The sequence below is a fragment of the Rhamphochromis longiceps genome, linkage group LG3 (assembly GCF_057381845.1).
Source record: "Rhamphochromis longiceps isolate RC_006_pf linkage group LG3, R_longiceps_female_GT1.1, whole genome shotgun sequence".
NCBI lineage: Eukaryota > Metazoa > Chordata > Actinopteri > Cichliformes > Cichlidae > Rhamphochromis > Rhamphochromis longiceps.
In genome coordinates, this window is record NC_140559.1 from 33436954 (window position 1) to 33464245 (window position 27292).

The 27292-nt window shown below is 42.0% G+C and overlaps 1 protein-coding gene across 2 annotated transcripts in view; it reads left to right on the forward strand.

Annotated features, from left to right (window-relative positions):
* Window positions 1–19947, forward strand: part of exoc6b (exocyst complex component 6B) — a 131949-nt gene extending 112002 nt beyond the window's left edge. For both annotated transcript variants that reach the window (XM_085394985.1, XM_085394993.1), the window contains 2 exons: window positions 12410–12522; window positions 15894–19947. In XM_085394985.1, coding sequence (XP_085251111.1) covers window positions 12410–12522; window positions 15894–16020 — 240 coding nt within the window. In that variant the 3' untranslated portion in view covers window positions 16021–19947. The remainder of the gene's footprint in view (window positions 1–12409; window positions 12523–15893) is intronic.
* Window positions 19948–27292: the final 7345 nt, after the last annotated feature.

Consider the following 27292-nt stretch of genomic DNA (forward strand, 5'->3'; position numbering starts at 1 on the left):
CCAGTAATACAACACTAAAAGCAAGAATTTGTTCTCCTCTTAGCAAGGTCACACACGTGACACAATAAAGAATTGTGCTTCATAATAAAAATGCTAAATGTAAAATCATTATAACAAAAAATACACAAAAGCAAGTTTAAGAAGATGAGGTTTGAGCTTGTTTGTATTTAGAAGAGGAAGAACGTTTAAGAGTCTGGAGGCTGCTGCTGCAAAAGCTCTGCTTCCTTTAGTTCTCAGCCTCGTAGCTGCACGGCCAGCAGACCCTGATCACATGACCTTGTGGAATTAGCAACAGTGTGACACGAGAGTAACCTCGAAGCGACGCTCTGAATAACCTGCAAACGTTCTAGTGAGTTTGCTTAAACAAATGAACGATGGATTACAATAACTGCATGAATAACAATCTGCAGTTCAGAGGGAGACACAGTGGCACTTAACTTGGGAGTATTTCTTAAGTGACAAAAGCAAGAGACAACCAGAGATTGAACATGAGGATCGGTGCAAGCGTCACCAACAGTCAACCCAAAGGTTTCTGATCATGTGCATTGCTACCATCTCGGATTGTGGGGTCCGTGGGACCGCTTCCAAATTCTGCTCCACATCTCACCTTTAACCCTAAAATCTGGTGCAGAGTGGAAGCCAAAAATATGGATTGTGTCAGGAAGAAAGCAAGGAGCTGAAGGATGACAGACAGCTGCCGTTGTTTTTCATGCTGAAGGTAAAAACTGCTTTCTCAGGCAGGACGACCACCGTGACGGGCAGGTGTCGAGATGCTCCCTCATTATTTTCCGCCTCAAATAGCCAGCATGTCCTCGCCTCCTTTTTCTCTTCTGTCTGACCTTAAACATACTCCGGACGCACAGACCTAACTGACAGGTGTGGGGGTGGTCTTTGTGTGCTGATGGTGACCTTTGAACTTTTAAGTGAAAAGAGGACTTAGCGATGAAGCTGGTGATGGACAGGTGTCAAAGGAAACGATTTAGCCTTGGAACAATTTGAAGCATTTTCTCTGCTTTGCTAACCTTTGACCTTTTAATCTGCTGAAAGTAAAATGTTAGATAACAAAAATCTTTCACTTTCTCCCACAAGCAGAAAAGAGAGAGAGATTATATAGTGCTGTGAAAACGAAATTGGTTTGTTAATAATCAAATTGTTTTGGAAAGCTTAGTTTAATTTCACTAGCCACACTCAGGCCTACTTATTGCCCGAACTGTTGAATCAAGAAATTACTTAAGTAGAGCCTGTCTGATAAAGTGAAGCACGCTAAAAGATCGCAACACATCATGCCATGACCTAGAAAAACCAAAAGCCATTTTTAAGGCTTTGGGCCTCCAATGAACCACAGTGAGAGAAATTATCCACAAATGGAGAAAACGTGGAGCAGTGGTGAACCTTCCCAGAAGTGACTGACCTACCAAAATAAGGTCAGCGTTCACAATTCAACAATAAGAAAGAGTCTGGGCAAAAATGGCGTCCGTGGGAGAAAACCTCTGCTATTTAAAAAGAACACAGGTCCTCTCACATTTGCCAGAAAACGTCTTGATGATCCAAAAGAATTTTGGACAAATATTCTGTGAACAAGTTGTTGGAAAATTTGAGTCTAATCTAGTTTAATTCTAATGTAAAACCAATGCAGCATTTCACAGATTGAACATCATACCAACAGTCAAACATGGTGGTGGTACTGTGATGGTCTGGGGCTGCTTTGTTGAATCAGGATGACGTGCTGTATTTGAGAAAACCATGAATTCTGTTCTGCACCAGACAATCCTCAAGAAAAAGGTTCAACTATTAGTTTTTGTCCTGAAGCTCAAAGACACAAACTAATAGTTTAACCTTGGGTTATGCAGGAGGAACACACCAGCAAGTCCACCTCTGAAAGGCTCAAACAATTCAAATGAAGGAGAGGCCTAGTCCAAGACTAAAGTTTGACATCACAGTCATGCTCAAAAACCCTCCAATGTCTCTGAATTGAATGAAGAGTGGACCAAAATTCCTCACGGTGATGAGTCGAAGGAAAAAACAGTTATCACAAATGCTTGATTGCTGTTCTTGCTGCCAAGGGTGGCACAACCAGTCATTCGGTTTAGAGAGCAAGTAGGTTTGGATAACTATTTCTCCTTTATAAATGTAAACATCATTTAAAAACTGCATCTTGTATTTACTTGGGTTATCTTTGTAGATTATTAAAATGTGTTTGATCTGAAACACGTGTGACAAATATGCAAAGAGATATGAAATCTGGAAGAGAATAAATACTTTTTCCCAGCACTGTACGTGCAGCCTGGATGCTAATTCCACTTTATTCCTGTAACAGGGATCTCAACAGTGCCGCTCTTGCTTTTAACAGCACTTCACTGGGAATAAAGACACGAGTGATCTCACATTGGGTGACTGACGCACGACGGATGAAGGCGGTAGATTTGGATTGTGGAGATGGACGGTGCCAAAAGGGCTGATTTTCTTGATAAAAGCCTGGTGCACTTTCCCTGCTTTTAGCAACCTTTGACCTCTCGCCTGTCAAATTTTGAGGGGCACAGAGAGCTAATAGAGCTGTGAGACGAGTGTACAGGGAGAGGGAGTAAGAGCACTGGAGCTTAAAGAGCAAGGGATGAAAAGTTAGAAAGCGTTACTTATTATCCAATATGGTGCATTTTTATTCATTTTCCTCTCCCGTGTAAAGATGAATGATACTAAGTTCACACCGCTGGGTCACAAATTTGTTTTCTTCATAGCCGAAACATTACATAATCACAACCTAACTGTGTGTGTGTGAGTGTAAACATGATGAATTCTGGGTGACCCTGACGTTTGGCCATTAGCAACGGGAACACGGCAATTCCCCAACGGTCCCAAACAAATAAATCCTGCCTGCAGCCGGAATAACCATTAACAAGTCTGCTAAACACTAAAGAAGAGGAGGGGGAGGAGGGGAGCGTAGACAAATCTGCGGATGGTGAGGGGAATCGAGGAAAGATGCAAAGGGGGGAGTGTATGGGTCAAGTTAACTTGGGAGAAAGGGAGAAGGGAAAAGATGGGGATGGATGTGAGGAAGTTGAAGTAGCAAGTGAAAAGCTTGAGGAGGTAGAGAGGGCTGAAAGAAGGGGAGGAGAACACAGGGAGAGTGATGGGGAGAGTAAAAAGGTGGATGAAGAATGGAAGTTGGGTTAAATGAGGAGGATGAAAGAGATGGAAGTGACAAAAGCTGGTGAGGACACGAAAAAGGAGGGATAACGAGGGAAAGAAAGGATGGAGGGCATGGAGTTTGTAGAAACAGAGAGAGAGAGAGAGAAAGGGGGAGGGGTGGAGAAAGAGGGAGGGAAGGGGGTTTGTGGGTGAGGGATTACGAGAAGTAAAAGAAGCCCATTAGCGGAGAAGAAATGAGAGAAAACAAACAAGAAATGTGAGGGCAACACATCACTGTTATTCTGCCCACCCCCCAGAAGAATAAGAGGAAGCAATAATCTGTGTGTGTGTGTGAGGAGACAGCAGCGATAGCGCGGGGGAGGTCACAGCGAGGTGAGAGAGGGAGAGCGAGACGGAGAGAGAAGTTCAGCTAGAGGTGAAGCGAGAGACCTGCCGTTTTCTGTGTGTGTGTTTCGGGTGAATCAAGGGTCAGGGGTGTGTGTGTGTGTGTGTGTGTGTGTGTGTGTGAGAGAGAGAGAGAAGGACCTGCTGGCTCGCGTGTGGCTGGGTTTTGGTTTTTTTTGTTTTTTGAACAGCCCACGCCCCCCCCACCCCCATACACACTTTTTTTTTCTTTCTCCGTCTCTTTTCCATTTTCATCAGTCTTATCTGCCTCCTCCTCCTGCTGTCCTCCCTTCTTGTTGAACTTCTCCTACTGTTCGTGCCCTCCACTCCTCACTCCTGTGTCACCCCCCTAATCGATGTTTGCGTTAGACTTTTTTTTTTTTCCCCTTGGTGCAAATTTGCAAAGAAAAGTGACGTATAAATAAAGTTTGTCATCCAAACTGAGGTTCACTCATAAACTTTCCCTGCTGCCCTGATTTCTCCCTTTTCTTAATTTTTATCCCTTTTGTCCCACATTACTGCTCTTAATTTTACTCAGATCAGCACCTGAGGTACCAAAGTTGAAGACAAATAGCCGTAATTTTACGTGTGCACCCAAATGCTGCCCTCCCTCACATGAGATGTTTTGCCCAAAAAAAAGACACAGCTGTTAATGTTACGATGAAGCTAAAGGTTTGTTTTTGCAGCAGTTTTTTTCCATCTTGTCTGTGACGCTCCCCATACTAATTTTTTCTGTTGCATTTAAAAGAATAAGAGTGGAAAACTAGCAGACTGAAAAATGAAGATTGAGTTTTACTTTTATAGCACCAGATAACAACAACTATAGTTGCCTCAAGGTGCTTTATATTTTAAGAAAAAGACACTTAAAAAAGAGAGAAAACCCCAACAGTAAGATGACTCCCTATGAGCAAGCAGTTGGTGATAGTAGGAAGGAAAAACTCCCCTTTAACAGGAAGAAACCTGCGGCTTGGGGAGGGTCTTTACCTTACAGTATACATTTGCCAACTAGCCCACAGTGTCATTGCTTTTAGGTCGATCCCTCATCATGTCAGGTTTCAAACACACCAGCATGGCTGCAGTAAAAACCCTGAACTCAAAGTTTGAAGGGTTGAAGGGACTTTGCTAACCAATGTGGGATCTTGTGTATGGTCTGTGGTCCTGTTCTTCTCTCCTTCCTAGTCTTTGTCCTCCTCACTGCTTTTTTCTTTCTCTTGTCCTCTGCAATCCTCATGCCTAACGGGAAATTTTGTGCAGGTTTATTTTCCTTTTATCTCTGATACAAAAAAAGAAAGTGGGTGGGAGAAGAAAGCAAGAGATAAAGGAAGACTGATGCGCAGAGCATGATTGCAGAGTGAAGACAGTGATTTGCTGTCAGATAAAATGAAAATCTCACGAATCTCAGCCAGCAGCTTATCCATCTATGGATGCATGGTGGCGTGTGTCTTCTTTGCTGTGTGTGTGTGTGGGGGGGCGTTACTTCCTGTAAACAGGCAGCTAAAGTATGTGTTTATCCCACATGCTTTTACCTTGTATGTTCCTCAGAAACAAGTACAGATGTGCTGTGTCTTTGAGCACAAAGCCCATCCTCCAACACCTTCAACAATAACTTTAAAAGGCTTTTTTTTGCGTTCAAACATCTGCGTTAAAGTGAAGAATAGTGCGCATGTGGTCCCCACAAATACAGACGTACAAGCAGTGCAGACATACATACACAAAGCAAGGTGCGTGTGCACAAATAACTTCCTGCACACAAGCAGATGGAAACATCCTGACAAACAATATTATATAATACTCAGACAGTTTATGTGAACACTGTGCACACACTTGTATCGGCACCTAATCATCAAATAATATTTGTGCTTTAACCGCCCTCACTTGTGTGTGTGTGTGTGTGTGTGTGTGTGTGTGTGTGTGTGTGTGTGTGTGTGTGTGTTTGTTTGTTTATATGGGAGGATTAGCAGGTCAAACCTCGGCCGTGCAAGGGTGAACTCGGGGACAAAGTAGAGAGAGCTGAACGCAGAAGTGAAAAGGCCAGAGGGTGGAAGGAAAGGAGCAGAAAGCAGCGATAGGAGACGTTGGGAGGGGGTCAAAGGAGGGAGGAAAGGGAGGGGGGGGGGAGTCCAACGGAATCACTTGTCTTGCGAAGCCAGGTTGAACCATTTGAGAAAATATTTAGGATGTTTCCTGTTTTCAGGAATAACTCTGAAGAGGTGAAGTCAAGTAGAAGCCATGACCTTTAAAAAAAATACAGATAAAGATGCAGCTTCAAGGACTACTTTCACTTACATATGACGTGAAATAATAATAATAATAACTTTTTTTATGGCATTTTCAAAGCACAGTGACAAAGTGCTTCATATTTTGATAAAGTCTCACGTTCTATGGCACAAAATAAAGGGGAACACTTAAAGAAAGGCTAATCAATAAAACAGATAAATCATATATCTGACAGGCTGTGGAAGAGAATAAACATTTATATTAAAACAATCAGTTTTGGTGGTTAGTTCAGACTGGTATGACTTCTTGGTACCTGCTGATGGGCAACTCCTGATCCAGTTAGTTTATAGCTGTTTAATAGCTCGGTGGCACACCCAGGCATGTTAAAGTTAAAGCAAAACTTCAATTTGTGCTCACAAAATTCACTATAATTTAATAATAATAATAATAATAAAGCAAATAAGATAAGATAAGAGATAAGATAGAACTTTATTAATCCCTCGGGTGGGTTCCTCTGGGAAATTCGATTTCCAAAAAAGCACAGCAACGACAGAAGTTACAGAGTTACAGAATATTATATATATATACACACACACACACACACACACACACACACACACACACACACACACACACACACACACACACACATATATATAAATACAGAGACAATATAAATAAAATATACGAAGGGGATAAATAGAATAAATAGGAATAAAAAATAAAAATACAAGTGAATTGCACATTTCAAGTATTGAGGTCTATTGCACTGTTGACTATTTACAAAAGTATTGCACAAGGTATTGCACAGTGAGGTGAAGAGGCACTACAGCTTAGTTGTTCCCCCCTCCCTTGTCCTCCTGTTTCCCCTCCCTCTCCCCTCCAGAGAGGAGTTAAACAGTCTGATGGCGTGTGGGACAAAGGAGTTTTTAAGTCTGTTAGTTCTTGTCTTGGGGAGAAGCAACCTGTCACTGAACAGACTCTTCTGATTGTTTATGGCCGTGTGCAGAGGATGCCCAGCATTGTTCATAATGTCCATCAGTTTCTTTAATGTCCTTTTCTCTGCCACTGTCACCAGAGTGTCCAGCTTCATGCCGACCACAGAGCTAGCCCTCCTGATCAGTTTCTCCAGCCTGGATGAGTCCTTCTTTGCTGTGCTGCTCCCCCAGCACACCACAGCATAGAAAAGTACTCCAGCAACCACCGACTGGTAAAACATCCTCAGGAGCTTCCTGCAGATGTTAAAAGACCTCAGCCTCCTGAGGAAGTACAGTCGGCTTTGGGCTTTTTTATACAGGTGCTCTGTGTTGCATGACCAGTCCAGTTTATTGTCCACCCACAGCCCGAGGTACTTGTACTTGTTGACCACCTCCACCTCCTCCCCCTCTATCTGAACCGGCAGTGAACCTGCTCTAGACCTCCCGAAGTCCACAACCAGTTCCTTAGTCTTTGAGGTGTTGAGTTGCAGGTGGTTTGTGTGACTCCATGCGACAAAGTTCCTCACCAGACTTCTGTACTCCTCTTCCTGATCATCCCAGATACACCCCATGATGGCCGTGTCGTCTGCAAACTTCTGAATGTGGCATAATTCAGAGTTGTAGCCGAAGTCAGAGGTGTACAGGGTGAAGAGAAGAGGGGACAGCACAGTTCCCTGTGGTGCTCCTGTGCTGCTGACCACTGTGTCAGACGTGATGTCCTTCAGCCTGACGTACTGTGGTCTGTCGGTGAGGTAGTCGGAGATCCAAGCCACCAGGCAGGGGTCCACCTCCATCCTGTTCAGTTTTTCCTGAAGCATACAGGGCCGGATGGTATTAAAGGCACTGGAAAAGTCAAGAAACAGGATCCTGACCGTGCCTTTTCCCCCATCCAGGTGTGTGTGGGCTCTGTGTAGGAGGTACAGGATGGCATCCTCCACTCCGACACCCGCCTTGTATGCAAACTGTAGTGGGTCCTGGGCATGTTGTACCTGTGGTCGGAGGAGGTTGAGGAAGAGCCGCTCTAGAGTCTTCATAAGATGTGACGTCAGTGCCACCGGTCGGAAGTCATTCAGCTCATTGGGCCGGTTCTTTTTGGGGACCGGGACGATGCAGGATGTCTTCCATAGGGCGGGCACTCTCCCCAGTCGCAGACTGAGGTTGAAGACTCGTTGTAGCGGCTCCCCAAGTTCAGCAGCACACGCCTTTAGCATCCTAGGACACACCTTGTCTGGGCCTGCTGCCTTTCTGGGGCGAAGCTTCCTCAGTTGCCTCCTGACCTGATCCACTGTGACACTGGGAGATGTTTGGGAGGAGGGGAGGGGGGGAGATGTCTTGCTGCTGAGAGAGGGATTGGAGGAGGGGGGGTGTCATGGTGTCAGGAAGGGGGGGAAGCGAGGGAGGTAGGAGAGTGGGGATTGGACTCTGTAGTGAAGGTGAGGGTGAGGGTGGGGGGGTTGTGGGCTGGTCAAATCTGTTGAAGAAGTTGTTGAGTTCGTTTGCCTTCTCCACAGTCCCCCCCACTGTGCTTTTCTTGGTGTTGTGGCCTGTGATGGTTTTCACACCATTCCAGACCTCCCTCATATTGTTCCTCTCCAACTTCTGCTCCACCTTCCTCCTGTAGGTGTCCTTTGCTTCCCTCAGGCAGCGTTTCACCTCCCGCTGTGCTGCTTTCATCTCCTCCTTCACTTTGCTCCTGAAAGCCTTCTTCTTCATGTTGAGGACAGCTTTGACTTCCTGTGTTACCCACGGTTTGTTATTAGGATAACACCGTACCGTCTTAGCAGGGGCGACTGTGTCCACTCAAAAGTTGAGGTAGTCTGTAAGACAGTGTGTCGCCCCCTCTATGTCCTCACCATGTGGGCTCAGGAGCACATCCCAGTCTGTGGTGTCATAGCAGTCTCTCAGAGCATCCTCCTTTTCTGGGGTCCATCTCCGGATGGAGCGCGTTGTGACCGGCTGCCTTTGGACGAGGGGTGTGTAATGTGTTTCGCTTTAGTTTGTCAGGTTGGTCATCACAGCCCGCCTCATGATGTTTTGGTGTATTTCTTGATTCACTCTCAAGGTGTTTACACGATTGTGAGCTTCATAAAGTGCTGTCAGCTTTTCTGGTCTGTACTTCTAAAAAAATATGCTCCATTAAAAATAATTAGGAAAACAAAGTAATAATGAAACCGAAAAAAAAAAACCCCAGAGTGTTTTTAAAATAATAAAAACTGAACTGAACCTGCTCTGGAAATAAAGGTGGCGTGAATTCAAAATAAGACAAAAGCAGTGCTTAATTGGAAAGTAAATACACTGTTATAACTCAGTAATCCCACAGCAGTCTTCAAATTCTGGGTCTTTATGAAAGGAAACTTCCACGTGTCTAAAGCACGAGCGGCTGTGGCTCAGGAGGCAGAGAGGCTCGTCCAGTAATTGGAAAATCCCTGATTCAATCCAGTCCGTATGTTGAAGTGTCCTTGGCCAAGATAGTTTTAAGTCTGTGTGTCAAAGGTAAAGCGCTGTATGAATGCATGTGGAATCGTGGCTTATGGTGGTCTGTAAGGCCATCTATTTTACTACTGACTGAAGCAGGCACTGTTCAGCTGGTCTTGTCTGTATTGGTTTGATTGTATGAGTTCAGTTCCCAGATAAAGAAGTAACTGAACACCCAGTAAATTCTTGTTTCATTTGGGCCGATTTATCACGTCGCAGAGATGTAGCAACTTGTTACATCATCCACTGATTTTTGAGTCAGCAAGTTCATCGACTGGTCTGGTGTTAAATACTGTACAGACATGTCCAAGACAGGTCAGTCAGAGTGTTGTAATGTTTAGAAGTTGCTGACCACGAATGCTCTGCAGTTACACGAGTTATTTTATTAATGTACAACAGCAGTTACCTGTCGATTCAAAGGTGTTACAACACCACCAGTCCCTTACCAGGGCCACGCCCCTTTCCTTCTCAGTCAGCGATGTTAAAGAACGAGTGGTGACGTAATTAGATGTCAGCAGCTCAGTGTGGTTCTGCAGGACTTTGATACAGACGATGATTGTTGACGATTGTCGGCTATGTCAGCTATGCCCGCTCCGCACAGGCATGGAGATGTTAGCCTGGAGAAAGGCACAGTCTACTGCTGTTAGCACTGTTTATATTAGCAACACAAGCTGCTAGCACCGCAGCAGCCATCAATACTTAGGTGTGTTTGGATTGCGTGGGCAAGAATCTAAGACCTACCTCTTCCTGACCACCTCCTCTTTGTCTGGGTGGACACCAAGGCGTTCCCAAACCAGCCCAGAGACATAAACTCTGCAGCATCTTGGGTCTGCTCCAGGGCTTTTTGTAGGACAGAGTCTGGAGAGATCCAGAGAGTTTGACAGCCTCGGGTTCTTTGATATCTTTCTTAAATCCACTGTCCTGCTGCAGGAGGCTACTGCCATCGAGGAGTGCATGGGGGGAAGGGTTCTAAGTCTCCAGCAGAGGTTAGCTAGGCGGTTCATGTCAAAAATAACAAACAGCAGCGCTATATGAAGTCACCGCACAGTTCAGTGGTACAAAACCAAGTTGCTAAGTGTGTGAAATCTAATGGCGTTAAACTCAGTGGAAGACTGAAAGCACATCCATGACAGCTCGACATTCTGATTATACAAACACAAAAATGCGTGTTGGATTGAATAAATAGTGTCTCTCTGACTTGAGTATAAAGAAGAATTAAGAAAAGATAAAGGACCCTCCAGGGAACTTGTAAAAATCAATCCTATGTACAATAGGGACTAACTGGATGATTAACGATTCCATGCAGGAGTTTCTGTGAGGTGAAGCACAGTTTTCGTAAACGTCAGGACCATAGTTACAGATGTGAACGCTGAGAAAGCAGCAGTACAAGCAAGTGACTTTCACAGATTTTTCACTTCACTTAATTTCTCTCGTGTCCTCTGTCATCCGTTCTGTTTTCCCCGGTCGCCTGCCGGGGCACCTTCATCAACTAACTCCGGTCTATCCCCTTCTCTTAGTCTTATCTATCCATCTTCATCTGCCCTTCCTTTACCCTCTCCCTCTTTCTGTAAGCGCTGTTATCCATTCCTCTCCATCTGTGTCTCCTTCCATCTTTACTCTCCCTCATTTTCTCTCCCCCTTTCCTCACATGTGGTTTTGCTCTCCATCCCTCTGTACTCCATTCCTCCACCTCCTCCTCTTCTTCTCTCATCCCTTGCTCACATATGGTTTCTCTCTCTGGATCTGTGTTTGGTGTTACCCAGAGTTCACTGGGGCTCCTGCTCATATGTGTGTGTGTTTTACAGACAGAGATAGAGAGACGGCGTGTGTGAATGTCTGCAGGCTTACGGGTCTGCCTGCCTGGGCCTGTTTCTGTGTGTGTGTGTGTGTGTGTGTGTGTGTGTGTGTGTGTGTGTGTGTGTGTGTGTGTGTGTGTGTGTGTGTGTGTTAGGTAGAGTTCAGCAGGGCAGCGGCAGGTTATGCAACTGTTTGAAATGTGGGCCATTCCGAAGAAGACTCAACCTCTCCAGCTTGTTGCTTTTCTTTCCTTTCCCTTGACCCGTTTGCCGTTTACTTTCTTGGCGTTGTTGCTTTTATTTACCTAAATGTAAAAATGTCTCCATGTGGGGAACTTAAAGGTTTCTTGAGACGATTTGGTCATTTTTTAAGTGCTGAAAACATAAACATCCGCATTAAGTTGGCACAAGCTGCAAGTGCCAGAACTTAATACTATTTCCTTTGGAGTTACCCGGACTTCACAAGTGGTTACTCATATAACATGCGGACTGATCTTCATCACAAGTGGCACTTGTAAGCAAGCATAATCTGACTAAAGCAGTAACCCACAAACAAATGTGCTTTTAATGTTCTTATTAATCACACTGAGTAATAACTCACAGTGCAGTCTGGACGCAAACAGCAACATCATGAGGTTTCCTGTGGCAACTAAAGGGAGCTGGACGGCAGCGGGAATTTTTGACCATTTCTCTGTTGGTCTCTTCGGTTCATCGCGGTTTTTGAGCAGTCTTCAGAGGGGTGTACTACCCAGCGGGATTATTTCACTGGTCCAACCCACTACTTTAAATGAAATCGACACCTCTGAGCTTTGTAAAGTTTTTGAAAGTTGCGATTGAAACGTGATTGCACCTGCCAGCCTTTTTCAAGGAGAGCACAGTTGGTGTGATTTTTACAGCGAGCTGCACCTCTATTACTTACACTCCCAATCCTGTATTTCTGAGCATACCTTAGGACTCACTCATGTCTGATATACTAACCTAGTGGCATAGATGCGACAGCAAGGTCGTGATGAACGTGATTATCACTGCTGTGAGTGAGGGGGTGGTGTGGGGGTGCCGAGCTGAGCAAAGAAGGCCAGAAAAGCTGTGATAAATGTGGTCATGGAAGCGCCACACATCTGTTCACAAGACAAACCTTTGGCTCTGAATCCATCTGAGTACATCGTAGTTGTATAAAACACCACATATTTATCTTCAGAGCTGCTACAGGTTCATGTTTCCCTGGTTTTTGAAGTGGGCACCAGCTGTTACGCAACATGTTGGTGGGTTAGTGAGTGAATCGGTGATCTGCTGGTGTTTATTTCATCACTGCTTAATGGATAATTTATCATCTCCAAAATCTGAGATCTTCCTATGAGTAAAACAGAAACACTCCCTAAATCTCACGTTCTTCCTCTGACTTTTTTTTTCTAGTTACTGGATTTGTTCACCCAGTGGGATTGGTCAACCTACCTGGCTGATTACGGCAAACCCACCTGCAAATACCTGAGAGTCAACCCACACACTGCACTGGCACTGCTGGAGAAGTGAGTAGTGATTCATCATTCTGAGATTCACACATTACTGTTAATCTATTGTTCTGTTGCCTCATTTTTTGGATGACTCAAATCCTTGTTTTGCCATTAACTGACCAAACAGTTTCTGATTCCAGCTTCTTAAATGTGAGAGTTTCCTTGTTTTCTCAGCTTTATACTACTGTTAATTTCATGTTAATTAATCTCACAAAAAAAGTTGAAGCCCTCACTTTAAGTTTTATGAATTTTCATAAACTTTTTTCTATTGATAAAACGTCAACATTTTGGTTAGTTCCCCCCCACACATAAAAATTTAAACCCTGCCTGGCTCAAATTTGGCTGATTTCCTTATCAAGGTCTGCATCACATCCAGCATGTTTGCAGTTGTAGATCAGTGGAGATCCCACTCTGAGCTTGAGCGCTTGTGATGTGTGCTGGATCCCCTTCAGTGTCCCAGCACAGTTTTATTTTAGGGGAGAGGATTAAGTTTCTTGGAGCCAAATCTGGATTGTGCCTCAGACAACTCCATGTTCTACAACAGTCTGATCCAATTGTTTATTTTATATATTTATTTTTATTGTGTATTTTTTTGTAGTTCGCAAACCTAAAAGTGTCTAAAAAGAAAGAAAAATAATTTCTGACCCTGTACCCCCAACATCAGGCTTGGACATTTTGGACTCTTCCATTGAGATTCATTTGTGGTATTTCATAGTGAAACCTAGTTCTCACAACCAGCCCTTGTCCTTGATATACAAGTATTAAAGTCAGGTTGATTTTACACAGAAGTTGATGTTTGTCCGGTTACAGATGTACATGTGTTGGGAATGGGATCAGACAGCAGTGAAAGTTGCACAAGGAGATGACCTGGAAGGGCAAGCTGTTGATTTTGCCCCCTTCCTGATTTCTTAGACTGATGTTTTTGTTTGCATTTTTGTAACGCTTCCATTTTTTCAGATCATCAAATAAATGTCAACATTAGGCAAATATAACGCATTACAAAAATACAAAATGCAGTTTTTAAATGATGATTTCATATATTAAGGAAAAAATTCTATCCAGATCTACCTGACCCTGTTTGAATGCGTCAACTTTGAGCACCCACATGTTTTGGAAAGCTGAGTTTAGTTTCACACACCCACGCCGAATTACTGCAAGAACTGTTGAATAGAGAAATCACTTAAATACAACCTGTCTGACGAAGTGCATTGTATTAAAAGATGTCAAACACCAACACATCACGCCATGACGATCTAAAGAAACAGCTGAAAAACAAAGTCATTGATGTCTGTTAGTCTGGAAAGGGATACAAAGCTACTTCAAGGCTTTGGGATTTCAGGGAATGATGGTGAACCTTCCCAAGAACACAACGACGACTCATCCATGAGCTCACAAAAGAACCCAGAGCAACATCTAAAGAACTGCATGATTCAACAATCAGAAAGAGACGGGAGGAAAGTTTCAAAGAGAAAATCACTGCTGACCACAAAGAACATAAAGAGTCGTCTCACATTTGCCAAAAAACAAGACTTTTGAGAAAGTATTCTGTGGACTGACGAGACAAACTTTTTGTAAGGTTAGAGTCCGGTTACGTGTGGTGTAACACAGTATTTCATAAACAGACCATCATACCGGCAGTCATACATGGTGGTGGTACTGTGAAGGTCTGGGCTGCTTTGCTGCTTCAGGACATTTTGCTGTAATTGATGGAACCACGATGTCTGCTTGATGTACCAGAAAATCCTGAAGGAGAATGTCCAACCATCAGTTTGTGTCCTGAATCTCAGGCTCACCTGGGTTATGCAATAGAACAAGGATCCAAAACACATCAGCGAGTCCACCTCTGAGAGGCTCAAACAAAATGAAGAAGAGGCCCGGTCAAAGTTTGGACTTACGTGAGATTTAGATGCTTTGCTGTGACTTAAAACAGGATGTTCATACTCAAACTCCCTCGATCTTTCTGAATTAAAACAATTCTGCAATGAAGAGTGGACCAAAATTCCTCCACAGAGAAGAGACGCATTGACAATTAACACAAATGCTTGATTGTGCTGGCCCTGGCAGCAACAACTCTAGTCAGTTATTAGATTTAGGGGAACAATGACTTTCTCACAACCCATGTAGGTTTGGATAACGTTTTCCTTTAATAAACCAAATCATCATTTAAAATTGCATTTTGCATTTACTGTGGTTATCTTCTCTAATGACCTGAAATATTCAAGTATGACAAACATGCAATATAAATTGGAAATGAGGAAGTGGGCAAAGACAATGTATGTTAATGGATGGGTTTGGGGTTTGTGGGTTATGCAGAGCTCCTTTAATGAGAAAGCCAACATCAGATCAGTGGAAATCCAGCAGCATTCCTACATCAAATCTCATTTGAACTTTTGAACTTCATCCACCTTTTCCTCCATCTGCTCTTTTCTGTCTCCTGTCCTCCTTCATGTTCTTGACAGGTTGTTTAAGCCGTGAGTATCGTGTGTGTGTGTGTGTGTGTGAGAGTGAGATGCTTGTTTGAGGCATGTACTTACACCAAGACCAGTACTCGGGTTTACTAAAGCTGTTTACCTTCTTCCTTTTTAAAAAGGGTGTGTGCAATCTCACCTTCCGTATTACTCACTCTCACACATCCTGAGAACATAAACTCATGTCGTGATGATACTGATGTTTATCGCCATGGCTGTTAACCATAGGATGTTATCGCTACAACACCACCCGCATCCTGTATCTGTGTACCATCAGTGTAGGGCCATAGAGCCCGAGCTGATATGAAAATAGGGAAGATAACCACACACACAACCTGCATGAACTCAAAAAGTTATAATCTGACTTTGTGGATCACCGCCTCTAAAAGTTTTCACACAGAAACCTGAAAGTAAATACACACTTTTAAGACTTGAGGCAAGAAACAACAACAACAAAAAAATACACACGCACAAAGTCATATGTTCTCATTCATTGTGCGGCAGAGCACCTTAATTAGGGACAGCCTTTTCTCTTCAGATAGCCAGGCCTGGTGGTCTCTCTTTGCCCATGAGGAAGCACCCTACTGGGGTTAGTCTGGTCTGCTGGGCCCCCGAACTTCCTGGAGGTCGTAACGCTCCAGTGTTCAGCTAAAGAATACAAAAAAAAAATACATGCCGAGATACACATGTGACAATGAAGGTTTTTTTCTTCTCAAATAGGCGACCTTAGCAGGGATGTGTGCTTGTTCTGAGCATGCTCATAAACTTGTGTTTTCCTGATTGCATGAAATGAACAGCCCAGTAAATATTGATCCTTATTTGTCCCTGATTGATTTCTTTAAAATCTTTTTTTATTTCTGATTGGCTCTTCTTTCTTCCCTGTTTATTCTTGCTCACCCACCCACAACCCATCTCCAGGATGAAGGAGACGAGCAGGAAGAACAACGTCTTCGCCCAGTTCAGGAAGACAGATAGAGACAGGCAGAAGCTCATCGACACCATCATCAAGCAGCTACGCAACCTCATCGCGCAGCACCACACCTAAAGCAAGCCACACAATTGGCCAACAACCCCACGAGGCTGGTGTATGCACCTTAAGTTAAAAAAAAAAAAAAACTTCAAAAAGCAACAACAAATTAGGCAGTCTAAAACTGGAAAAAGCACACTGGATGATAAGCTTGCAGTCTGATTAGTGTTAGTGGTTACATTTTGGCTGAAGACAACCATGTAAGAAACTGTCCACAGTAGCATGTTAGCTGGAAGGACATCCTTTTAAAAGCAATGTTGTACATCCTGAAAGTTCAGTTTTAATCGAGCTATCTGGATCTGCTTAGATAACCATACAGGCTTCTCAAAATGTAATTCCGTGTCCACACGTCCTACCGACTTATAAACAGAAGTCTGGTGCCATGTTATATTTTTCTTTAGTACAGAAAAAGATCAAAACGAACAACAAAACTCATCTTTCTAAAACTGTTTACTCGTCTATTAGAGCCATTTGCGATAAATGGCAGAAACCTGCTGAGCCTTGTGTTTTTTAAAGTTCAATAATATTTCCCACTGATTTCCACCAATGATCGTCTCAGTAATTAGAAAAGGTGTCAGGAGGTCTTTAGTTACCAAACGATAGATTAATAGATTGTTGGTTTTGGTCTTTCATGGTATTCGTTGATGAGGAGGAAATCTAGAAGCCCGTCGGCTATTACCTGACGATTTTGGCTTCAAGCTTAATGTTTTTGGGACTTCTGTTGTAGCTCTTCGATATCTGGGCCAAAGCTTCCTGTTCTTTGCCCGAGGCATTGTTTGCAGTCCAACAATTAAGGCTTAATTGTCTTCAGGCTGTTTGGTCAGTAGAAACAGAAACCAGAAAACTTCGATCCATCTATTTTCTGCAGCTTATCCAGAATCGGTCATGTGGGCTGCGGTCTAAGCAGAGACACCCAGACCTCCCTCTCCTCAGCCAGCTCCTTCAGCTCTTCTTGGCGGACACTTCCGTGTTCCCAAGCTGAGAGACAAACTCTCCCTCCTATCAGATAGCTATCTCAACTGGCTCCTTTCATTGTAGAGGAGTGTAGTTGAATGACCGAGCTCCTCAATCTGTCTCTAAGGGAGAGCGCAGACAGCCTTTGGAGGGAGCTCAATTCTGCATGATCGCCTCCTTTCTGACATTTTCCGCAGCTCAAGGCAGCAGATGAAGGTAGGAATAGAGACTGAACATTAAATTGACAGCTTTGATTTTACAGTTTTAGAAAAGTTATGGTACCGATATCTTCTCCTAACACAAAGTATATTCACAAGTTTGTTTTCTGGCTCTGTAACCCCAGTTACAGAGAACTAGTGTATTTTCTTTGGCTCTGCCTTAAACCTCATGATGTTCAAGAAAAAAATCTACATCATCACCAACTTCTGCCTTTAACTGGACCTGGTGTTCTTCAGCCTGGAAGGATTCTGACTTTGGTCTCTTTAGGAGCACAAGTGATAATGAAATTGATCATTTCTTTTTTATCATGCAGCTAAAAGGAAAAAAATGTAACATTACAAGTAATTCTACACATGCTGTTATCCACTGCTCTCAGATCAAATGCTCTCCGTCATCTTTGAAGCTTGAAAAATACGTTTCCAGTTGCTGGATGGTTGCTATCGATCCATTTGTGGGTCTGCTTAGTGGGAATGAGAGTTAATTTTGGCTTAAAAGTTTTGTAAGGGAATTGTGTACAAGAAACGTTGAAGCAGGTTGTATTTTTGTGCTCAATTCCATTTTCCCCTTCAGTCCTTCTCAGACTGAGCCGGGCCGGTTAAGCCACCCATCCTCACCCGGCCTTTAATGTCTTCCGCATCACTCTCCATCACTGTGACGTGATAACAACGCATTGAATGTACATCACAGAGGGCCGCCTCCCATGGCTGAATGTCTTTCTGTTTTTTTTAAGGTTGTGAAAAAGCTGGAAAAGCACTGAAAACAAAAACAAGATATTAGTGAAAATGAACAGAATGTTACTGCCTTTATCTTCTAACAAAAGGGGGGATATTGGCGCAGCTTGGTAACCCATTTCCCCTCTTAGTATATACAACCTGCAGACACTTGAAACTTGATTTGGCAACCTTATTTCCTTTGGTAGCACAGTGCATGTTGGGGGATTTAAAGGTGTGTGTGTGTGTGTGTGTGTGTGTGTGTGTGTGTGTGTGTGCGTGCGTGATGGTGGTGAAATGGAAGGGACATGGCTTGGGTGTTTTCTTTGTTGTAATGTATTACAAAAACTAGGTCTTAACAAGGGCGGGGGGGGGGGGGGGGGGGATGCTTCAACATTGCAACTTGCTATAAAACGTGTAGTTTGCTTGCCACGTGGTTTGGAAAGATTTGTATATAAACCGCTGTAGACAGATGTGTGTCTTCCATGAACATGCCAAGCTCTGTGTGAGTGTGTGCAGTGAGGCTACTTTTACACACAAGCTTAAATAATTGAAGCACAATACTTAATTCCTTTCACACTAGATCGTCTTTGAAACTAACGGGGGTCTTTTCACTCTTTGTATAACTTTTCTTTCTTGAACTCTGGTGCAATAATGACCTTGGAAGAAACTGCAGCAGGTGTGCGTGTGTGTGCGTTAATCATATAGGGATTATAAATAGGGATTTATAAAGGGAATGCTAACCTGGTGTGGGTGGGTGTCTGAAGGGAAAAAGTGTCTTCCTTCCCATGCTCATGAGTGTGTTGTTTCTCTTGTGCATGGCAGCACTGTGCTTTTTTTTTTTAAATAGTTTTTTTTTCTTTAGTTTTTTGAGTCATTATTAGCTGTGCATCTTTTTTTTTGGGGGGGGGGGGGGTGTTTTTGTTGTTGTTTGTTTGTTTGTTTGTTTTTTTTAGAAAGGGAACGAGGCCGTCGTTATTGAATGTGCCTTTTGCTGTATTTTGTTGTTTTTCCTGCCAATAAAGCAGCCGTCCTCAGCCGTGGTGATTGGACTCTGGAAACACTTCATTCTTCACAAAAAAAAAAATTAATTCAAAATCTGCAAAATTTCCTTTTTTTTTCCAGACTGCGTTTGCTCTGTTTTCTTTTCTGCTATATTATTTATGATGCTGTTTTGAAGCTTTTATGTTAATACCCTGGACTTGCACAGTTTATTATGATCACAGTGAAGACTGCTTTGCATTTTCTAAACAACTGAAGGCTATTTTCTTTTATTTAAGACAGCTGGGCATCTACTACATTCACAAAAACTACTTTTATTATAAAAAAGATTTTCTCACAACTATAAGAGATCTGCAAAACATTTCTCAGTATTCCTAATAATTAATTATTAGCAACTAGTAACTGCAATAGACTGTATGTAAAAGAATGACATTGACACTGTGGTACCACCTCTTGATTTTGGACTAAGCATTTTAAAGCGTTAATATTTTAGTTGCTACTATGTTGGGTTTTTTGGAGTCACATAGCTCTTTTTTTTTTTTCCAGCTACTAGGTGGAGTGCTAAACCAACAGCTAATGCCAGCCAGCATTAGACAAAGAGATAAATAATGCTAAATAACAGAGTAATAAAAGGCTTCACTCAAACTGAAATGTTACAGCACACAGCAGGTCATAATATATGTCAGATAATTTAATTGAAAATACATCAGAAAGCACAAACACCTTGGAGAGGTGCAGTTTAGTCATTCAGATTAGCTGAGGTCAAGCCTAGCTAATCAAAGTATGATGGTCAGTTTATATTGTTTAAGACATAATAAATACATTTTTGTGTTAGTGCCACTGTCCCCGTTTTAATTTACTAAAAACTTTATTGGTATCCAGAGTCCACGCACTGCAGATGTTGTTGCTAATTTGTTTTTTGGTTTTTTTGTAAAGCAGATGTTGTTATTGAGACACTGTACACGCTGTTGTATTAAACCACTAATGAATGAAACAAAATACTAATAAAATTATGACAAATGCCAACAGGTGAATATGGAATAAATGAAAAACTGTTGAACGTTTTGTTTGCTGAAGTTTCTTTTGACGCTTGAAGCTACATAATCATTTACCCCTTAGATGTAAAAAGGCTGATGGGGGTATTACAATGCAACAATCTCCGACTCTACAGGCTTTTTGGACGAACTTCCAGTACAAAGCCTCTTTTGAAAAAGGAATGCAAATCTTAAGCTCTGCTGCCAAGTTTCATCTGAACAGACCACAAGACTTCTGAAATAATGTCATTTGGACTGATGACACCAAAGTCCAAAGTACAGATATCTGGCCATCATGCACAGCACCACATTTGAGGAAAACCAGATCCCTCATACCAGCTGTCAAGCAGGGTGGTGGAGGTGTGATCATTTGGACTTTGTTTTCAGCCATGGGGTTTGGCACCTTGCTGTCATTGAGTCAACCATAAACTCCTCTGTATACTGAAATATTCTAGACTCAAATTTGAAGCAGTCTGTCTGACAGCTAAAGCATGGCCTGAGCTAAGTCATGCAACAGCATAAACAGAGCAACAAATCTATAGCAGAGTGACTGAAAAAGAAGAAACCTGATGGAAATGCTGCGGTGGGACATTCAGAGAGCTGTGCATAAATGAATGAACCTTAATGAACTGATGTGGTGGTGTAAAGAAGAGTGGACCAAAATCATGGGGTAAAGCACTGTATCAGTACCATTTGTCTTAGCCAGTGCACATCTGCTCAGAAACATTTAATTATCATTAAAAAACAAAATTCTGGTTATTAACATGGATGATTTAAATGTGAATTATAACATTAGCAATATAAGAATTATACAGTCTATGGTGTTAAATGATTCAGATAAATAATTTCATAAAAGGAAAAAGGAACAAAAACCAGAAAAAACTGCTGAATAGACACAAAATCCCAGAACAGATCCACAGGAATTCATGAGATAGTCATGACCTCTCATTTACTGATTCATTGTATGTTCCTGGTTGTGCGACCCCTGGTAGTAAGAACTGCAATTTGTGATAACTAGCAATGAGTCTTTCACATCACTGTGGAGGAACCGTCCCACTCTTTGCAGAATTCTTTTAACTCACGTACACAGGAAGGTTTTTCAGCATGAACAGCCAGACTTAAATCCAGAACAACAAACAACCTCCAAAACCTGATGCATAACCCAAGTGAACCTGACCTTAAGAGCGTGAACTGATAGTCAGACATTCTCCTTCAGGATTTTCTGGTAGAGAGCAGAATTCATGGTTTCATCAAGTTGTCCTGAAGCAGCAAAGCAGCCTCAAACCATCCCACCATGTTTGACTGCTGGTTTTATGTTCTGTTTATGAAATGCTGTTTTAGTTTATTGCAGATGTAACGGGTCTCAAACCTTACAAAAAGTTCCAGTTTTGCCTCATCAGTCCACTGAATATTTTCCCAAAAGTTTTTTTGCTAAATGTTAGTCGAGACTTTGTGTTCTTCTTGGCCAACAGTGGTTCTCCTTGAGCTCTCTCATCGATGTAATTTTTGCAGTCTTTCTGATTGTTGACCTCAGTAATTAGTTACTAATTACTTTTTTAAGTAACTTGACCAACACTGGTGGTGAGTGAAATCACTGTAGATGAACCGGACGGCTTGTTTTTGCTGAATTCTTTTAATTCATGCACACAGGAAGGTTTTCAGCATGAATGTCCTGTTAAAGTAATGCCTGAACAACAAACAACCCCCAAAAGCTGCTGCATAACCCAAGTGAGCCTGACCTTCAGAGCATGGTCTGATGGTCGGACAGTCTCCTTCAGCATTTTCTGATTTTTTCACGATTACCGGTAATTATGATTTCATTTTAAGTTGTTTGATTACATTTAGGGGTGAAAAAAACATCTGTGTTGAAATAAAATATAACAGCTGCAACATCTGTTAAAAACTTGTTTACTTGGTTGCCATGGTGATGCTGACTGCTTTTTCTGAAAAATGTACGTACTTATAATACAAAACGACTTCCTATTGAAATGCATTACTCACAAATTATTGCTCACTGACATAGACTTCTTATTGCGACTCGGTCAGGACAACAAACGCACTGCTGACAGTTGCAAAATTTCAGGCCCCACCGCAGCCAGTTATCAACCTATTTTTGGCATCCTCCTGTTACACCAACCCTCTGCATGTCCTCCTTCACCACAACCACGAACCACCTCTGTGCTCTCCCCTGCTGCCTGGCAGCTCCATCTTCACCATCCACTATCCGTCTTCTGCACATGTCCGAACCATGTCAAACTGAGCAGTCCCTCTGATGTGCTCGTTTCTAATCCTGACCATTCTAGGCACTCGAAATTAAAATCTTAACATGTTAACAAGTCTTTTTGTCAGTGCCACTGTCTCAGGCGGCACTGTATTAAAACCTGATGTGTCTCTGAGGTGAAAATCGCCGCTTGTGCTCAAGAACAATTCAGTAAATCATGATCAGTGCACACCGTTTAATTTTGTATCTACACATACAAGTTAAAACTTACTTTAAGGCAATGGTTCTGCTGGAGGTTTTCCTTCCCACTGTCGCCAAAGCACTTGCTCACAGTGGGTCATATGATTGTTGAGGTTTTCTCTGTATCCTTTGTATTATAGTAGGCCTTGAGGCAACTGTTGTTGTGATTTGCTGCTGTATAAATAATTGAGTTGAACTGAATTAAATAGGACCAAAACAAGAAAATAACGGACATAAACAAGATTGAGAAATGTAGCTGTTTTCTTGCACACATGCAAATCTTTCCAAATATCACCATCATCACTTGTAAAAATGCTGAAAATGCTTTTATGATTCTTTTTGGTAACCTTCACTAAGATCATGTGTGCTGCATGTGTGTTCAGTATTTTAAGTCCATCTCTGGTTTTAAGATGGGCAGAAGCAGAAAACTGTCCTGTGATCTGATCAATCAATATTTCGGGTTAAAGGGAAGAGACAGAACATCTGCTAGTCAACACATAGCTCAAAAGCCAGCACATGTCACTGTGTGGCAGCACATTAGTGCACGTGGCATTGGTAATTTTTGACATCTACTGACATCCAGGCATCCTTTTCAGGAAGTTCTTGCTTATTTCAGGAAGACTATGCTAAACCGGATTCTGCACTTGATCCAGCAGTAGTTAAAGAGTTTGAGCTCACTCGCTGAAAACGTTTTAGATCAGGAGCCTGTGAACCACAGAGCAGCTGAAATCCTTTCTTCAGCCAGCTTCAGTGCTTGGTCTCCTGAGGTCCAAAGTGCTTACATTGTTGTTAGATTAACAGGCGGTGCAGCAGCACATCATCTCTGTGTTGTTTTCAATCAAATATAGATTAGACATCATTTGCAAATCATTGCATTCTGTGTTTATTCACATTTTTCCAGAGCATGAACTTCTTGAACACTCCTCAGCTGCACGTACAGTGTTTTTCGAAAAGTTCCTCCTTTTCATCCTTCCCGCTCTGTGACTTCTTAACCGTTCCTAACCAAAATAACAAAGAGGCAGCTTCTGTTTTTTCTAATGAAATTTGCAGATTTTTGCATTGAGTCAGTCAGCCTTTGTTTTATGAGCTCACAGTAGCTGACTCTCCAGATTTTAGTTCCTGTCTCTGGTTCCTTGTAGCAGCGTTCTTTGGGTCACTGTTTGGTTCCCAAGTGTTGAAACACAGATGGCTATGAGCAAAAGTGCTGATTTGAAGCTTCTTCCAGTTATATTTGCACATCACACATACTCCCTGTCTACCTGTATGGCTTATCTTAATGTGCATCTACTCTACTGGAGATCAGTTCTTTCATTCAGAAAGGCTTTGAGTGTCAGAAAAGTTATCATTATTATTATTATTTGCAGTGGAATTTTTCATTATGTCCGTATATATTGTTACCTACACTCAAGTAAAACTGGTGCTCTTTTCCTGCAATACCCTGCTCAACATTATTATCATGCAGCAGAAACACAGACCTGCCGTCCAAGAGGAGCTCCAGTAGAACAACTGGGAGAACAAGCTGGAAGTAGGTCACTTAATAGCACTCAGAATATGCTATAAGAATGTAAAATGTTAGTTTTGCAGTTTAATTGTTGGGAAATCAACTGTGATCCACAGGCTGAAACGTTTGAATGGCTAACATTAAATACTCTGTGTTTTATAATGACTTTTTAATGAAGATGTTCATGTTTACGTATGTGGGACATGCATTATTTTGGTATCAGGAATCGTGTAACTCTACTGGTACTGATAGCGACTACTAAATTCCCAGTACTGTGACATCCCTACTCTGCACTTCACAGCAAATGAATTATTTCTCATTTAATTCCACAAGAAATGGTCCAACAGTCAAAATGTCCAGTTCGAAGGTCAATCTGCTTGGGGAAGTGATGCCGACTAGCTATGGCTGCCAGTTGTCAATCAAAGTGGCCACTAAATGTTGTAATGAAGGGGGAATCTAATCAGAACTCTTTATTCTTTGTGCTGTTTAATGCTGCAAAATTGGGCATTTTTAGCATGGGAGACTTTATGGCTATCGTAGCCTCAAGCGGTCACTGGAAGAACTGCAGCTTTTTCAGCCCTGGTTCACTTGGTTTGAAAACGTGAACGACCCTGATCTCTAATATACGCAATTTTAGACTACATAGCTTTTCTAAGGCTAAAAAATCTCCCAATGATGTGAATGGATGAACTGAGCCTCCACGTTAAGAAGAATATCTTTAACTGGATAAGTGTGTGGTATTTTGTTGAGACTATCAAGACAGCATTGCTGAATTTACTTGGTTCAATCTCATATGTTATTGTAAAGCTATAATAATAAATGTCTAGTTTTGCCCCACTGTTGTAAAAAATCCAACAAAACCTTGCTTCCTGAAGTTCGGTCTGGTAAAATAAATTCCTGTGCCAGTCCATCTATAAAACCTTTTCAGTAATCCTGCTAACACGATGTTTTCTCACAGATTGTAAGATCCATCCAAAAAAGGGTTTTGTTGGGTTTAGCTTTGAAAAACGGCAAGAAATATTAGCCTTAAAGAGAAGGAAACAGAATAAGTGAAGAAATGGACAGGCCTGTGCAATCAGTGTCTTTTTCTGCAGGGCATGCACTAAACCTTGCAAGAGTGTCTGATAATAGTGCAAACTCAAGTGTGTGTGTGAGAGTGTGTGTTATCTCATTAATACTCCTCTGACAGTGGTTTGTCTCAGATTCATGTGGTCTGGCAAGTGTGAGAAGAAGCAGATCTTTTCCTCAAACGCACACATGAGCATCCAGGCTCTAATAAAACAATCTTCACATTTCCTCTGCTGTCTTTTGTCGTTTTAAGCGGAGCCAACCACATCAAAAGCTCAGAGGAAGGAGCTGGCTGGAGATTAGATATATGTGTCAGTGTACAAAATCCTTTCAAAGCTGCTACTAGGAGAGGAAATATACCATAATTTCAGTCATTATATACTCCAATGAGGCAGTGTTGCTGCTTTTTCAGTCTTTTTCTATTCAGGATAAATTCCAAATACTTAAGGGGACATTTCCACCTCTAGATTTTTGTTATTGCACTATAACAGGAGTTGCCAACGTTCTTTGTGTCAAAGTAGATCGCAAAGCATTTAAGAATGCTGATATATTATTTTAACCTATCAGAAGTTAGGTCACAGCCAATCTGTTTACTTTATAATGTGTCACTCTACCGTTCCCATGACTGATTGGCAGATGATGTCTGAATGTGTGATGTTTGATTCAATTCAATTCAATTTTATTTATATAGCGCCAAATCACAACAAAAGTCGCCTCAAGGCGCTTCATAGATACAGAGAAAAACCCAACAATCATATGACCCCCTATGAGCAAGCACTTTGGCGACAGTGGGAAGGAAAAACTCCCTTTTAACAGGAAGAAACCTCCGGCAGAACCAGGCATTGATTGGGTCACCGTACTGATTTACAAGCAAAGATACAGAGACGGTCATTTGTCTGAAACTACAAGCCATGTAGCAGCGTAAGATGGCAGATGGCGTTCGGAAGAAGTTTAAAACCTACCACTTTTAGTCAGAATGGGAGTATGAGTTTTAATTCACTTTAGTCAATGACAGACCAGTGTGCCTGCTTTGCACCCAAGCAGTTGCGCTGAAGAAAAAAACAAAGGCAACCTGGAATGACATCATGCTATGGCCCACCCAAAATTCAAAGGATACCTCCGCCTAAAAGCGCTCTGCGCTCCGCCAAAGTCACCGAGTTAAAGTCGGATTAAAGACACAACAGCAGCTGCTTACTAGGTCCGCAGAAATACTAAAAGCTTCTATAGAGGCATCATTTTGTATGAGTCACCTTATAGCAAAGCACAAACTAAACATTTTACAGATGATGAGTCAATTAAGGAAGCACTATCTATCTCTGTGGACACCTTATTTAAAGACTATAAAAACAAACATGACATCAAAAATCCTATACGCAAACACATACTGGTCTGAATTAAAGTTGTTAAAACTGACCATTTGTTTAAATTTAAAAGTTCATATTTTTCATAGTGCTGTCAGCGTTAATCTTGTTAAAATGGCGTTAACGCCATAACCTCATTAACGCGGCAAATCTCGTGTGAGGGGCTGCACGGCGCTAACGCGTTAACGAGCTCACCGCGCTGACGTGTTGACCAAACCTTAATCTGATTGAGATACCTTAACATGATCTCGAACCCTCCAGTGTTTCTGAATTAAAACAATTCTGCAAAGATTAGTCGGCCAAAAGTCTCGACTCACTGAGAGTTAATGCTTAACTAAAGTTCTTACTGCCCAGAGTGGCACAACCAGGTTTGGGGGCAATTACTTTTTATTAAAGGGTCAGGTAGCTTGGATAGCTTTCTTTTTTCTTAATAGACAAAATGATTGTTTTAAAAATAGATTTTTAATTTACTATCTCTGTCTAATAATAAAATGAGTTCGATGACCTAAAACATGCAAAAAAACTACAAAATCGGGAAGGGGCAAATACTCTTTCACAGGAGTGATGTGAAAAAACATAAGGAAAAGCATAACAGATGCACTTTAATATGAGGCCTTGAAACAGTGGTTCTCAAAACTATTATTATTTTTTAACAACAATTATGTCAAGAGTATCACAAACTTCAAGGCATCAGGAAGGATATTCATCCCTGGTGGTCTAACTGATCTCCCACATGTTTCACGACCCGCCCTGTCCCTGTGTGGTCGAGGAGAACTGAGTAGTTTTAGGGGGAAAGATTGTGGTTCCGATTAAACCTTTCCACTTTTAACATAACCAGGATGTATGTCTTATTAAAAAATCCATCAGACTATGTAAACTTAGATTTATGCAGCTTTGCTGTATCCTGTGCAGGGTTACCATCAGGGACACTGAACTTGCATCACCCAGGGATTTCTTTTAAGAAAACAACGACAGGAAGC